Source organism: Hyperolius riggenbachi, chromosome 3, assembly GCF_040937935.1.
Source record: "Hyperolius riggenbachi isolate aHypRig1 chromosome 3, aHypRig1.pri, whole genome shotgun sequence".
Classification (NCBI taxonomy): domain Eukaryota; kingdom Metazoa; phylum Chordata; class Amphibia; order Anura; family Hyperoliidae; genus Hyperolius; species Hyperolius riggenbachi.
The window spans coordinates 15,782,215-15,796,740 of record NC_090648.1 but is presented as its reverse complement, the minus strand read 5'-3'; the positions used below and the strand labels follow the sequence as shown (position 1 = coordinate 15,796,740).

The following is a 14,526-nucleotide window of genomic DNA, read 5'->3' as shown; positions in this document are numbered from 1 at the left end:
TAGGATTAGAGTGAGTTCCTCTGAGGACAGTCAGTGAAGTGACTATGTAATCTGTGAAGTGCTGCAGAAGATGTCAGTGCTATATCAATCCTACTAATATAATAAATGGGAAAGTTCGGATGTTTGGATGTTTGTTACTCGATCACGCAAAAACGGCTGAACGGATTTGAATGAAATTTGGCACACACATAGTACATTACCTGGAATAAAGTATAGGATACTTTTTATTCCCATAACCAAAAAGAGACAAATACAAATTTCACTGGAAAATGTAAACTGCAGCCATTCACTGTTACACTGGAGGTGTGTTTAGCTTCTAAGGGTAGAATAGTTAATTTGCATATATTCAGCAGTGATGCCTGGGAGATATCTCGAGCTCACTCCAACCTGAATTATCGCAAATTCTTTCTGTTTTAAGAAAGCAAACGTTTGTTTTTCTTAACATCTTAGTAAGGGGGCTTTTAGGACCATTGTAGTCCCTTACACACTTCAATGAGTTTTGGGTCACCATGACTTTGCTGGGTAGCATGTCCCTCTTGGTGTTACAAGCCCTTCTCCATAGAGCCAAATTAATCTATGCCATGCACTGATAAGGATCAAACAATCCAAAACAGTCTGTATGCGTGTTGGATTATTATGGCTCTGTACAATTTAACAAGCTGACACATCATTGCATTCCAGCGGTCCTGGAGGTGTGTTTAGCTTCAAAGGGTAATGATGGTTAATTAGCATATTTTCAGCAGTGATGCACTGGGAGACATCTCAAGCTCACTCCAACCTGAATTAGGCCTCTTGCACACTGCACGAGATTCCGATTCAGATTCCGCTTTTTAATCAGTTTTTACATCCGATTCAGATTCTGATTTGCAGTTTGCTCCTGCACACTGCAAATCAGAATCTGAATCGGATGTAAAAACTGATTAAAAAGCGGAATCGGAATCGCGTGCAGTGTGCAAGAGACCTTATCGCAAATTCTTTCTGTTTTAAGAAAGCAAACTTTTGTTTTTCTTACACTGTTAACCACCCTGGCGTTCTGATTAAATCGCCAGGGTGGCTGCGGGAGGGTTTTTTTTAAATTAAAAAAAAACTATTTCATGCAGCTAACTGAAAGTTGGCTGCATGAAAGCCCACTAGAGGGCGCTCCGGAGGCGATCTTCCGATCGCCTCCGGCGGCAAGGAATAACACGGAAGGCCGCAATGAGCGGCCCTCCGTGTTTCGCTTCCCTCGTCGCCATGGCGACGAGCGGAGTGACGTCATGGACGTCAGCCGACGTCCTGACGTCAGCCGCCTCCGATCCAGCCCTTAGCGCTGGCCGGAACTGTTTGTTCCGGCTACGCTGGGCTCGGGCGGCTGGGGGGACCCTCTTTCGCCGCTGCACGCGGCGGATCTCCGCGCTGCAGCGGCGATCAGGCAGCACACGCGGCTGGCAAAGTGCCGGCTGCGTGTGCTGCTTTTTATTTGGTGGAAATCGGCCCAGCAGGGCCTGAGCGGCAGCCTCTGGCGGTGTTGGACGAGCTGAGCTCGTCCAGACCGCTCAGCAGGTTAATGGTAGGGTTCTCAAACTTTGCACAGTTGGTCGTTGGGTGATTAGGATTATTATTCAGAAAAGTGGTTGCAGCCTATAAAAGCCAATCAAAATTCACCTAATGATTTTCAAGGGGAATATTTAAATTTCTGCCATTCTTGCACTGTTAATGGCACAAGCCCCAAACCTGGTATAGTTGATCATTGGGTGACTGGGGTTCCGTTTCAGAAAGGGGGTGGAGCCACAAATAGCCAATCAGATTTGTTTCATTCCAATGCAAATTATTGTTGCCAAACACCGCAAAGCTCACAAACTTGGTAATTGAGTAATTGATTTCTTGTGTGTTAGGGTTAGGAAAGTGGGCACAGCCAATACCAGCCAAATACATAAGCGGGCAATGCCGGGTCATAAGTGGGCGGAGACAAATACAAATTTTACTGGGAAAATGTAAACAGCAGCCATTCTTACACTGTTAATGGTAGGGTTCTCAAACTTTGCACAGTTGGTTACTGGGTGACTGGGGTTAATATTCAGAAAAGTGGGTGGAGCCTACAAAAAACAATCAAAAATTACCTATTGATTTTTCAGGGGAATATTTCATTGCTGCCATTCTTGCACTGTTAATGGCACAAGTCTCAAACCTGGTACAGTTGATCATTGCATGACTGGGGTTTAAATTTATATAAGGGGGTGGAGCCCCAAACAGCCAATCTAATTTGTTTTATTTTAATGCAGGTTATTGATGCCAAAGACCGCAAAGCTCACAAACTTGGTCATTAAGTAATTGAGTAATTGTGTGTTAGGGTTAGGAAAAGTGGGCGCAGCCAACACCAGCCAAATACATAATCGGGCAATGCTGGGTCATCAGTAGGCGGAGACAAATACAAATTTCACTGAGAAAATGTAAACTGCAGCAATTCTTACACTATTAATGGTAGGGTTCTCAAACTTTGCACAGTTGGTCACTGGGAGACTGAGATTAATATTCAGAAAAGTGGGTGGAGCCTACAAAAGCCAATCAAAATCCACCTATTAATCTTTAAGGGGAATATTTAATTGATGCCATTCTTGCACTGTTAATGGCACAAGCCTCTTGCACTGTTAATCACCTGTACCTGGTACAGTTGGCCATTGGGTGATTGGGGTTCAAATTCAGAAAAGGGGTGGAGCCACAGCCAATCAGATTTATTTTATTTCAATGCAAATTATTGATGCCAAAGACCTCAAAGCTCACAAACTTGGTCATTAAGTAATTTTGTGTTTGGGTTAGAAAAAGTGGGCGGAGCTAGCACCAGCCAAATACATACCTGGGCAATGCCGAGTCTTCAGTGGGCGGAGACAAACACAAATTTCACTGGGAAAATGTAAACTGCAGCCATTCTTACACTATTAATTGTAGGGTTCTAAAACTTTGCACAGTTGGTCACTGGGTGACTGGGATTAATATTCAGAAAAGTGGGTGGAGCCTACAAAAAACAATCACAATTCACCTATTGATTTTCAAGGCAAATATTTAATTGCTGCCATTTTTGCACTGTTAATGGCTCAAGCCTCAAACCTGGTACAGTTGATCATTGGGTGACTGGGGTTAAATATTTAGAAAAGGGGTGGGGCTACAAACAGCGAATCAGATGTGTTTCATTTCAATGAAAATTATTCATGCCAAAGACCACAAATCTCACAAACTTGGTCATTGACTGTTGACAATTGTGTGTTAGGGTTAGAAAAAGTGGCCACAGCCAACAGCAGCCAAATACATACCTGGGAAACATCAGGAAATCAGTGGGTGGAGAAAAATAAAAATTTAACTGCCAGAATGTAAACTGCAGCCATTCTTACACAGTCTGTCAATGGCAGGGTTCTTAAACTTTGCACAGTGGGTGACTGGGATTAATATTCAGAAAAGTAGGTGGAGCCTACAAAAGCTAATCAAAATTCACCTATTGATTTTCAAAGTAGTGGAGCCACAGCCAATTATTGATGCCAAAGACCGCAAAGCTCACAAACTAGGTAATTGTGTGTTAGGATTAGAAAAAGTGGATAGAGCTAACACTAGCCAATTACATACCCGGGCAACGCCGGGCGACCAGCTAGTACATAATAATAATATGATAGGACATTAGACTATGACTATGGTAGGATTAGAGTGTGAGCTCCTCTGAGGACAGTCAGTGACATGACTATGTACTCTGTAATGTGCTGCAGAAGATGTCAGTGCTATATAAATACATAATAATAATATGACAGGACATTAGACTATGACTCTGGTAGGATTAGATTGTGAGCTCCTCTGAGGACAGTCAGTGACATGACTATGTACTCTGTAATGTGCTGCAGGAGATGTCAGTGCTATATAAATACATAATAATAATATGATAGGACATTAGACTATGACTATGGTAGGATTAGAGTGTGAGCTCCTCTGAGGACAGTCAGTGACATGACTATGTACTCTGTAATGTGCTGCAGGAGATGTCAGTGCTATATAAATACATAATAATAATATGGTAGGACATTAGACTATGACTACGGTAGGATTAGAGTGTGAGCTCCTCTGAGGACAGTCAGTGACATGACTATGTACTCAGTAATGTGCTGCAGGAGATGTCAGTGCTATATAAATACATAGTAATAATATGATAGGACATTAGACTATGACTATGGTAGGATTAGACCAGACTTTCTCAACCAGGGTTCCTCTAGTACTCTGCAGGGGTTCCTTAGCATTTTCCCCCATCGTGCGAGAAGGAAGTTATAAAAGGGGTACTATAAAAAGAATCACTAAATTGGGGGTCAGAATGATAATAATGAGCACATTAATCAAAAGCCCTAGGATAAGGAGACAGTATAATGAGTAGTAGTGTAATAGGGGGTAGTGACATAAACAGCCCCACGCCTCATGCAGAATAAATACAGGGGTTCCTCGAGATCAAAAAATTGTTTACAGGGGTTCCTTGAGTTCCAAAATGTATTTGCAGGCTTCCTCCAGGGTAAGAGGCTTGAGAAAGGCTGGATTAGAGTGTGGGCTCCTCTGAGGACAGTCGGTGACATGACTAAAGACTTCACAATATACATTTTCGGTGAATGGGGGGGGGGGGGGTATTTGAACCAGAAATATGCATTTCAAGCTTTTCCCTCCATATCCTCTCTGTCTCCTCTGGATGTCTGTAGGCCTCTACACTCTTTACCCTCCCTTCCAATATCCTGCTGCAGTCCAAGTCTCTGCAGCAGGATAGAGCAGGAAAAATGCTGTGTGGGCTGGGGTATTGTGAATAGGGAGGCGGGACCACAGGTAATGTGAGTAGGGAGGTGGGGCTACAGGTAATGTGAGGAGGGAGGCGGGACACAGGCAGGGAAGCTAAGGTCTGATTCACATTCGGGCACTTTTTAGCAATGTTTCAGCACTTTCCTCATCTGACCTGAGAGCTTTAACAATGTATTCCTATGGGTCTATTCTCACCGCAGCGTTTGCAATTTGTATAAATCCCGAACGAGCATTGCAAAGTGCAATTGCTGAAAAATCACAAAATTGCTATTGCAAGCACTAGGCCATTGCAATTGTGCTTTATGATCCGAGTGTGAGGCAGGCGATACACAATTGAGCTATCGCCTAAAATGCGGTTGCGGCAGCCAATCTGCGTCCTGGTGCCCGTGGCATATGTTACCCCAATAGATACGCCTCTGAATAAAAATTACAACCAACACAATAAATATTGTTGTCCTAATGGCAGTTTGTCAAGACCACTTCTCCTAAACAGGAAGCGGGATAGGCCTCTGAGGTGTAAATAACAGGAAGTCAAAGATTACTTGACATATAGCTTATACAGGAGTGTAGACCCTGCAAGGGATGCAGCCACAGAGGGGCCCAGAAGCTGCAGGGGGCCCTGGGGGGGGGGAGAAGTTTCTTTTCCCTGACCTGAGAGACTGACAACTAAGGGAATGGAGAGAAAAAGCTTTCTGCTCTCTGCACAACACAATTGTTCTAATGTTTGCATTCACTCAGCCATTGATAAGGAATCATACAAAGTTTTGTATGCTACAGACGGAGAATTGTCGACAGTCCCTATTCAGTATGCAGCAGGCTTTTGTGTACAGCATCCTGCACCCAACCTCTCTATCCCTCCCCAAGTGCTGTGTACTGTAGCAATGCTGCAAGAGGAGTCTGCACAGCCAGTTCTGCTCCATCAGAGGTGGACAGAGTGAGTGTAATAAGCTGAGGCTGGGAGCACACTCGTCTGTCGGTTTTCTGTATGTGTTTTCTGCACACCATGTGTGTCTGTATGTGTGAAGACACGCATGTTTTATCACTGAAGCGAATGTAATTGATAGAGAAAATGCCTGCAGTGCTTCACTGCTTATCTGCATGGGGAAAACACATTACAGTGTGCACTAGCCAATTGAATAACATGGGTTCTCGGTTTACCTGTGCAGAAAGCTAGGGGGGGAGGGGCCCCATCTAAAGTTTTGCAGGGGGGCCCAGTGATTTCTAGCTACTCCCTGAACTTATACATTACACATTTACTAGCAGAAGAAGAGTTATATTGTACCATGTCAGCCGTCAGTAAAAGTACGACGTTTTCACTCAAGATAATACCATTAAGTGGCTAACTTAACCACTGGACAGATATATTTGTCCAAAAATTGCCACTCAAAGGCAATCTGTATTTTTGCAATATGGTCAAAGGAATTACATTTTTCTTTCGGATGCAAAGAATTTTATTAGGATTAGTACCGTGGTGCCCCAATTTATTGAGAGTAGGTTGCTGCTGTGTAGGGATAAATCCTCACGTCCAAATAGTCAATGTAGTGATAGTATTTCACAGCGCAGGTATACTCTGCTTTATAGTGCATCTCTCCACTTCACCACCTGTGTGCACTCACAGCGCAGGTATACTCTGCTTTATAGTGTATCTCTCCACTTCACCACCTGTGTGCACTCACAGCGCAGGTATACTCTGCTTTATAGTGTATCTCTCCACTTCACCACCTGTGTGCACTCACAGCGCAGGTATACTCTGCTTTATAGTGTATCTCTCCACTTCACCACCTGTGTGCACTCACAGCGCAGGTATACTCTTCTTTATAGTGTATCTCTCCACTTCACCACCTGTGTGCACTCACAGCGCAGGTATACTCTGCTTTATAGTGCATCTCTCCACTTCACCACCTGTGTGCACTCACAGCGCAGGTATACTCTGCTTTATAGTGCATCTCTCCACTTCACCACCTGTGTGCACTCACAGCGCAGGGATACTCTGCTTTATAGTGTATCTCTCCACTTCACCACCTGTGTGCACTCAGCGCAGGTATACTCTGCTTTATAGTGCATCTCCCCACTTCACCACCTGTGTGCACTCACAGCGCAGGTATACTCTGCTTTATAGTGTATCTCTCCACTTCACCACCTGTGTGCACTCAGCGCAGGTATACTCTGCTTTATAGTGCATCTCCCCACTTCACCACCTGTGTGCACTCACAGCGCAGGTATACTCTTCTTTATAGTGTATCTCTCCACTTCACCACCTGTGTGCACTCACAGCGCAGGTATACTCTGCTTTATAGTGCATCTCTCCACTTCACCACCTGTGTGCACTCACAGCGCAGGTATACTCTGCTTTATAGTGCATCTCTCCACTTCACCACCTGTGTGCACTCACAGCGCAGGTATACTCTGCTTTATAGTGTATCTCTCCACTTCACCACCTGTGTGCACTCACAGCGCAGGTATACTCTGCTTTATAGTGTATCTCTCCACTTCACCACCTGTGTGCACTCACAGCGCAGGTATACTCTTCTTTATAGTGTATCTCTCCACTTCACCACCTGTGTGCACTCACAGCGCAGGTATACTCTGCTTTATAGTGCATCTCTCCACTTCACCACCTGTGTGCACTCACAGCGCAGGTATACTCTGCTTTATAGTGCATCTCTCCACTTCACCACCTGTGTGCACTCACAGCGCAGGGATACTCTGCTTTATAGTGTATCTCTCCACTTCACCACCTGTGTGCACTCAGCGCAGGTATACTCTGCTTTATAGTGCATCTCCCCACTTCACCACCTGTGTGCACTCACAGCGCAGGTATACTCTGCTTTATAGTGTATCTCTCCACTTCACCACCTGTGTGCACTCAGCGCAGGTATACTCTGCTTTATAGTGCATCTCCCCACTTCACCACCTGTGTGCACTCACAGCGCAGGTATACTCTTCTTTATAGTGTATCTCTCCACTTCACCACCTGTGTGCACTCACAGCGCAGGTATACTCTGCTTTATAGTGCATCTCTCCACTTCACCACCTGTGTGCACTCACAGCGCAGGTATACTCTGCTTTATAGTGTATCTCTCCACTTCACCACCCTTGTGCACTCACAGAGCAGGTATACTCTTCTTTATAGTGCATCTCTCCACTTCACCATCTGTGTGCACTCACAGCGCAGGTATACTCTTCTTTATAGTGCATCTCTCCACTTCACCACCTGTGTGCACTCAGCGCAGGTATACTCTGCTTTATAGTGTATCTCTCCACTTCACCACCTGTGTGCACTCACAGCGCAGGTATACTCTTCTTTATAGTGTATCTCTCCACTTCACCACCTTTGTGCACTCAGCGCAGGTATACTCTTCATTATAGTGCATCTCTCCACTTCACCACCTGTGTGCACTCACAGCGCAGGTATACTCTGCTTTATAGTGTATCTCTCCACTTCACCACCTGTGTGCACTCACAGCGCAGGTATACTCTGCTTTATAGTGCATCTCTCCACTTCACCACCTGTGTGCACTCACAGCGCAGGTATACTCTGCTTTATAGTGCATCTCTCCACTTCACCACCTGTGTGCACTCACAGCGCAGGTATACTCTGCTTTATAGTGTATCTCTCCACTTCACCACCTGTGTGCACTCACAGCGCAGGTATACTCTGCTTTATAGTGCATCTCTCCACTTCACCACCTGTGTGCACTCACAGCGCAGGTATACTCTGCTTTATAGTGCATCTCTCCACTTCACCACCTGTGTGCACTCACAGCGCAGGTATACTCTGCTTTATAGTGCATCTCTCCACTTCACCACCTGTGTGCACTCACAGCGCAGGTATACTCTTCTTTATAGTGTATCTCCCCACTTCACCACCTGTGTGCACTCACAGCGCAGGTATACTCTGCTTTATAGTGTATCTCTCCACTTCACCACCTGTGTGCACTCACAGCGCAGATGTACTCTTCTTTATAGTGTATCTCTCCACTTCACCACCTGTGTGCACTCAGCGCAGGTATACTCTTCTTTATAGTGCATCTCTCCACTTCACCACCTGTGTGCACTCACAGCGCAGGTATACTCTTCTTTATAGTGTATCTCTCCACTTCACCACCTGTGTGCACTCACAGCGCAGGTATACTCTGCTTTATAGTGTATCTCTCCACTTCACCACCTGTGTGCACTCACAGCGCAGGTATACTCTGCTTTATAGTGCATCTCTCCACTTCACCACCTGTGTGCACTCACAGTGCAGGTATACTCTTCTTTATAGTGTATCTCTCCACTTCACCACCTGTGTGCACTCACAGCGCAGGTATACTCTGCTTTATAGTGTATCTCTCCACTTCACCACCTGTGTGCACTCACAGCGCAGGTATACTCTGCTTTATAGTGTATCTCTCCACTTCACCACCTGTGTGCACTCACAGCGCAGGTATACTCTTCTTTATAGTGTATCTCTCCACTTCACCACCTGTGTGCACTCACAGCGCAGGTATACTCTGCTTTATAGTGTATCTCTCCACTTCACCACCTGTGTGCACTCACAGCGCAGGTATACTCTTCTTTATAGTGTATCTCTCCACTTCACCACCTGTGTGCACTCACAGCGCAGGTATACTCTGCTTTATAGTGCATCTCTCCACTTCACCACCTGTGTGCACTCACAGTGCAGGTATACTCTTCTTTATAGTGTATCTCTCCACTTCACCACCTGTGTGCACTCACAGCGCAGGTATACTCTGCTTTATAGTGTATCTCTCCACTTCACCACCTGTGTGCACTCACAGCGCAGGTATACTCTTCTTTATAGTGTATCTCTCCACTTCACCACCTGTGTGCACTCACAGCGCAGGTATACTCTGCTTTATAGTGCATCTCTCCACTTCACCACCTGTGTGCACTTACAGCGCAGGTATACTCTGCTTTATAGTGTATCTCTCCACTTCACCACCTGTGTGCACTCACAGTGCAGGTATACTCTTCTTTATAGTGTATCTCTCCACTTCACCACCTGTGTGCACTCAGCGCAGGTATACTCTTCTTTATAGTGCATCTCTCCACTTCACCACCTGTGTGCACTCACAGCGCAGGTATACTCTGCTTTATAGTGTATCTCCCCACTTCACCACCTGTGTGCACTCACAGCGCAGGTATACTCTTCTTTATAGTGTATCTCTCCACTTCACCACCTGTGTGCACTCACAGCGCAGGTATACTCTTCTTTATGGTGTATCTCCCCACTTCACCACCTGTGTGCACTCACAGCGCAGGTATACTCTTCTTTATAGTGTATCTCTCCACTTCACCACCTGTGTGCACTCACAGCGCAGGTATACTCTTCTTTATAGTGTATCTCTCCACTTCACCACCTGTGTGCACTCACAGTGCAGGTATACTCTTCTTTATAGTGTATCTCTCCACTTCACCACCTGGGTGCACTCACAGCGCAGGTATACTCTTCTTTATAGTGTATCTCTCCACTTCACCACCTGGGTGCACTCACAGCGCAGGTATACTCTGCTTTATAGTGTATCTCCCCACTTCACCACCTGTGTGCACTCACAGCGCAGGTATACTCTTCTTTATAGTGTATCTCTCCACTTCACCACCTGTGTGCACTCACAGCGCAGGTATACTCTTCTTTATAGTGTATCTCTCCACTTCACCACCTGTGTGCACTCACAGCGCAGGTATACTCTGCTTTATAGTGTATCTCTCCACTTCACCACCTGTGTGCACTCACAGCGCAGGTATACTCTTCTTTATAGTGTATCTCTCCACTTCACCACCTGTGTGCACTCAGCGCAGGTATACTCTGCTTTATAGTGTATCTCTCCACTTCACCACCTGTGTGCACTCACAGCGCAGGTATACTCTGCTTTATAGTGTATCTCTCCACTTCACAACCTGTGTGCACTCACAGCGCAGGTATACTCTTCTTTATAGTGTATCTCTCCACTTCACCACCTGTGTGCACTCACAGCGCAGGTATACTCTTCTTTATAGTGTATCTCTCCACTTCACCACCTGTGTGCACTCACAGTGCAGGTATACTCTGCTTTATAGTGTATCTCTCCACTTCACCACCTGTGTGCACTCACAGCGCAGGTATACTCTTCTTTATAGTGTATCTCTCCACTTCACCACCTGTGTGCACTCACAGCGCAGGTATACTCTGCTTTATAGTGTATCTCTCCACTTCACCACCTGTGTGCACTCACAGTGCAAACAAAGTAAACAGGGATGCTTTCAGTGGATTCAATTGATGCGTTTATTTCTGGATAAAAGGCAGTACAGGCAATACGAGGTGGGCACTTACTTCTAGAGGGTCCTAATCCACTTAGGACCCTCCCTGGCTTGTTGCGCTTCCCACTGTATGTGGTACTAAAACCTCACCACTCGATCCTGTCTCCGTGCTGCCCGCTCTTGTCCCGACTAGTTTCGGCACTTGCCATCATCAGGGGATAAACCTATGCAACGTATTACAATATGATTTTCAATGGCATTTTCGCGCGAAAGCGAATTTTACTTTATTTTTCGATAACATTTATATTAAACCCTGATATAATATTCAATAAAAACATGTTTTCCTACTTTTTATATGCCATACGGTTATCATATTTGCATTTGTGCATTAAGTATTATTATTCATTTACAAATTATACATTCCCAAAGTACACTTTTTTTCCTCTGAAAGTTGACTTTGCATTTTATTTATAATTGCTTTATTCATCTTCTAATGTAAGCAGAAATGCTTTCTGATTGTCTGACTTTGTTCAGCAGAGCCTGCAGTGTCATGTGTTCATTTACATTCCTCACTTGATACAATTAAATACAAGATAACATTATCTCCAGTTCGGCGTCCAGCTTTGCTGGCAGGGAACTTCCAAGTCCTGTGTGTAACCCTTTGAATGCTGTTCTAGTGAAAAAAAAACTCTGGTTGTATATAATATGCTGTAAATAATCTAGTAGAGCAAAGAAGAAATGCTGGGTTTCATTCCGCTTTGAAAGAATATCAGCTTTTCGCTCATCACTGCTGAGTCCAACCATGGGCAAGCTCAGATGTGACTCAATGCAATAGAAGCCTCTCCACTGACCACGACGGGCACTAGCACCTGGCCTGTTCCTGGGAGCATCTGACAAGTAGTGAAGTCACACCCTTCAGCCGTCGATGTGAAGCCTAAGGCCTCGTTCACACTATACGCTCTGCGCGGTGCATTTTGGCAGCACATATAATTGTGCAACACGCAGGAACGGTAGAAGTGCATAGATAGCACTTCAACCGTTCCCATCATACGCTGTGCAGCAGTGTGATACACTGTTGCACGGCTGCATGCATTTTTTGACAAAGCGCAGCGCTGACCCATTCACTGTAGTGAATAGGATCAGCAGCACAGTGGTGCAGAATGGCGTGCGATCATGCGTGTTGCATCCCGATCGCACGGCCATTCTAGGCTAACAATGTGGACGAGGCCGAAATGTCTGTGTAATAAATATAAAGCACTGTGTATGAACAGAACATTCATCCAGTGATTTTACATTTTTTACTTAAAGGATACCCATGGTCTTCTAAAAAAAAAAAAGTTACATACTCACCTAAGAATCGGGAAGGCTCTGGATCTGATAAAGCCTTCCCGGTCCTCTCTCGGTCTCCTCATTCCCCTGCTGTCTCCATTTCAATTTCCAGCTGGCTGTGCCTTCAGGTCTCCTTGGAAGTCTTGGGAAGTACTCGGGTTTCCGAGCGTGGCTAAAGATGAGCAGCTCCGTAGTTCGCATGCATGAGTCTGTGCTTGTGCATGTGCAGTACGGAGCAGCTCCTCTTTGGAAGTACTCAGAGGCCCGAGTAGTTCTGAAGCTTTCTTAGGAGATCCAACATTAAAGTCGGAGGCTGAAACAGATCCGGTGGTGAAACGAGGAGTGCAGAGAGGTTGGGAAGTCTAAAGGATCCAGAGCATTCTCTCTTCTTAGGCGAGTACGTAATATATATATATATATATATATATATATATATATATTTTCTTCCTAGAAGGCTACCGGTATCCTTTAAGATGTATTATGTGTAGCTCTCCAGTAATAGTTAAAGTGTACCCAAGGCTTCGTGGGGGAGGGGGGCAGATGGGACACAAAGGCATTTTCTGTGCTCTATGCCATGCCTCTGTGTCCCCTCTGGGCCACTCTCAGCCCCCCTGCGCCACGCTGTCACCCCCCACAAGTGAAAAGCTGCTTGTCTGAAATCTACGAGTGGAAGGTGTGTCCCTTGCAGGAGAGGTACTCCTGCAAAACGCCCACTCTGGCATTAGGAACTACACTACTGAGGAGTCAGACAAGGGTATTTTTACATGAATTTCCAATGATATATCTCCACATTACAGGGTGACTGTCTGATACTTTGTATTGTCACATTTTTCACTGCAGGATCACCTCGCTCCTCAATATTTCCATCATGACCCTGAATCCAATGAGGATGGAAAACAAGACCAGCGTAAGAGTCTTTGTGTTTTCTGGATTGACCGACGACAGTAGTTTGGTTCCGTTCCTCTTCATATTCTTCCTGCTAGTGTATATGGTGACCGTTGTTGGCAATGTTGGCATGATGATTGCTGTCCGCACCCTCTCCAGCCTCCATAGCCCAATGTACTATTTCTTGAGTTACCTATCCATGGTTGACCTGTGTTTATCCTCCGCGGTGACACCTAAGATGCTCTGTGACCTCTGGAGTGACATGAAGTCCATCTCCTTCCATTGCTGTGCCCTTCAGCTGTTTTTCTTTGCTGGGCTGGCTGTCACAGAGTCTCTTGTGCTCTCTGGTATGTCGTATGACCGATACGTCGCCATCTGCCACCCTCTCTATTATATCACCATAATGACCAAAACGAAATGTCTGGTTTTACTTCTCCTGGCTTCCTCCATTGGTCTTTTGCAAGCATTCATACAAACCACTTGTATCTTCAGTCTCGAATACTGCAGAATGAACATTATAGACCATTATTACTGTGACATCCCTCCATTGCTCAAGCTGTCCTGCTCTAGAACCCTTCCGTGCTACATACTATCAGTCATCTCCATGTCTTTGTGTGGTGTGGGTGCAATGCTGATGGTATTTGTCTCATACACGCTCATCGTAACCTCCATCTTACAGATGAAATCCATGGAGGGTAGAAAGAAAGCCTTCAGCACATGCTCCTCACACATGCTGTGTGTTGCCATCTTCTACGGGACATCCTGCTTTGTCTATCTACGTCCTCCTAGTACGGTATTTGAAAAACAAGATCAAGTAGTCTCGATTATTTATACTGTGATGATACCGATGGTAAACCCTCTCATCTACAGCCTGAGGAACCGAGAGGTGAAAAAAGCCGTCAAAGAAGCTCTGTGCAGATTCCAACTATGAAGATCCAGTAGTAACATAGGTACATTAAATTGTCAATGAAAAGGGTTCTACTCTATGTCTATCCTATTCTTCACCAGATCATTAGGTTTCTAATGATCAACTTCGACAATCAAAGTAATCTGGATTTTAAAATCATCCCTTCAACAGATGTACCACGTTAATTAGTCCATCACAATGACTGACCAAGTTCTCCTCTGGGGATGGGCGAGTAGTGATGAGCACATATTTCGCAAAATTGTAATTCAAAATGTCAGGAAAAATCGTAATTCATTTTTTCTGTAATTGTAACTATTCATAATTTTGCGTAATTTTCACATAATTTTGTGCCAATTTCAGCGGTTAATAGT

At 45.0% G+C, this 14,526-nt stretch overlaps 1 protein-coding gene across 1 annotated transcript in view; it reads left to right on the top strand.

Annotated features, from left to right (window-relative positions):
- The window catches only part of LOC137561811 (olfactory receptor 5AR1-like), a 31,200-nt gene extending 17,021 nt beyond the window's left edge, over positions 1-14,179 (top strand). The window contains exon 2 of the mRNA XM_068273168.1: positions 13,204-14,179. Within this exon, the coding sequence (XP_068129269.1) occupies positions 13,232-14,179 (948 nt within the window). The 5' untranslated portion in view covers positions 13,204-13,231. The remainder of the gene's footprint in view (positions 1-13,203) is intronic.
- Positions 14,180-14,526: the final 347 nt, after the last annotated feature.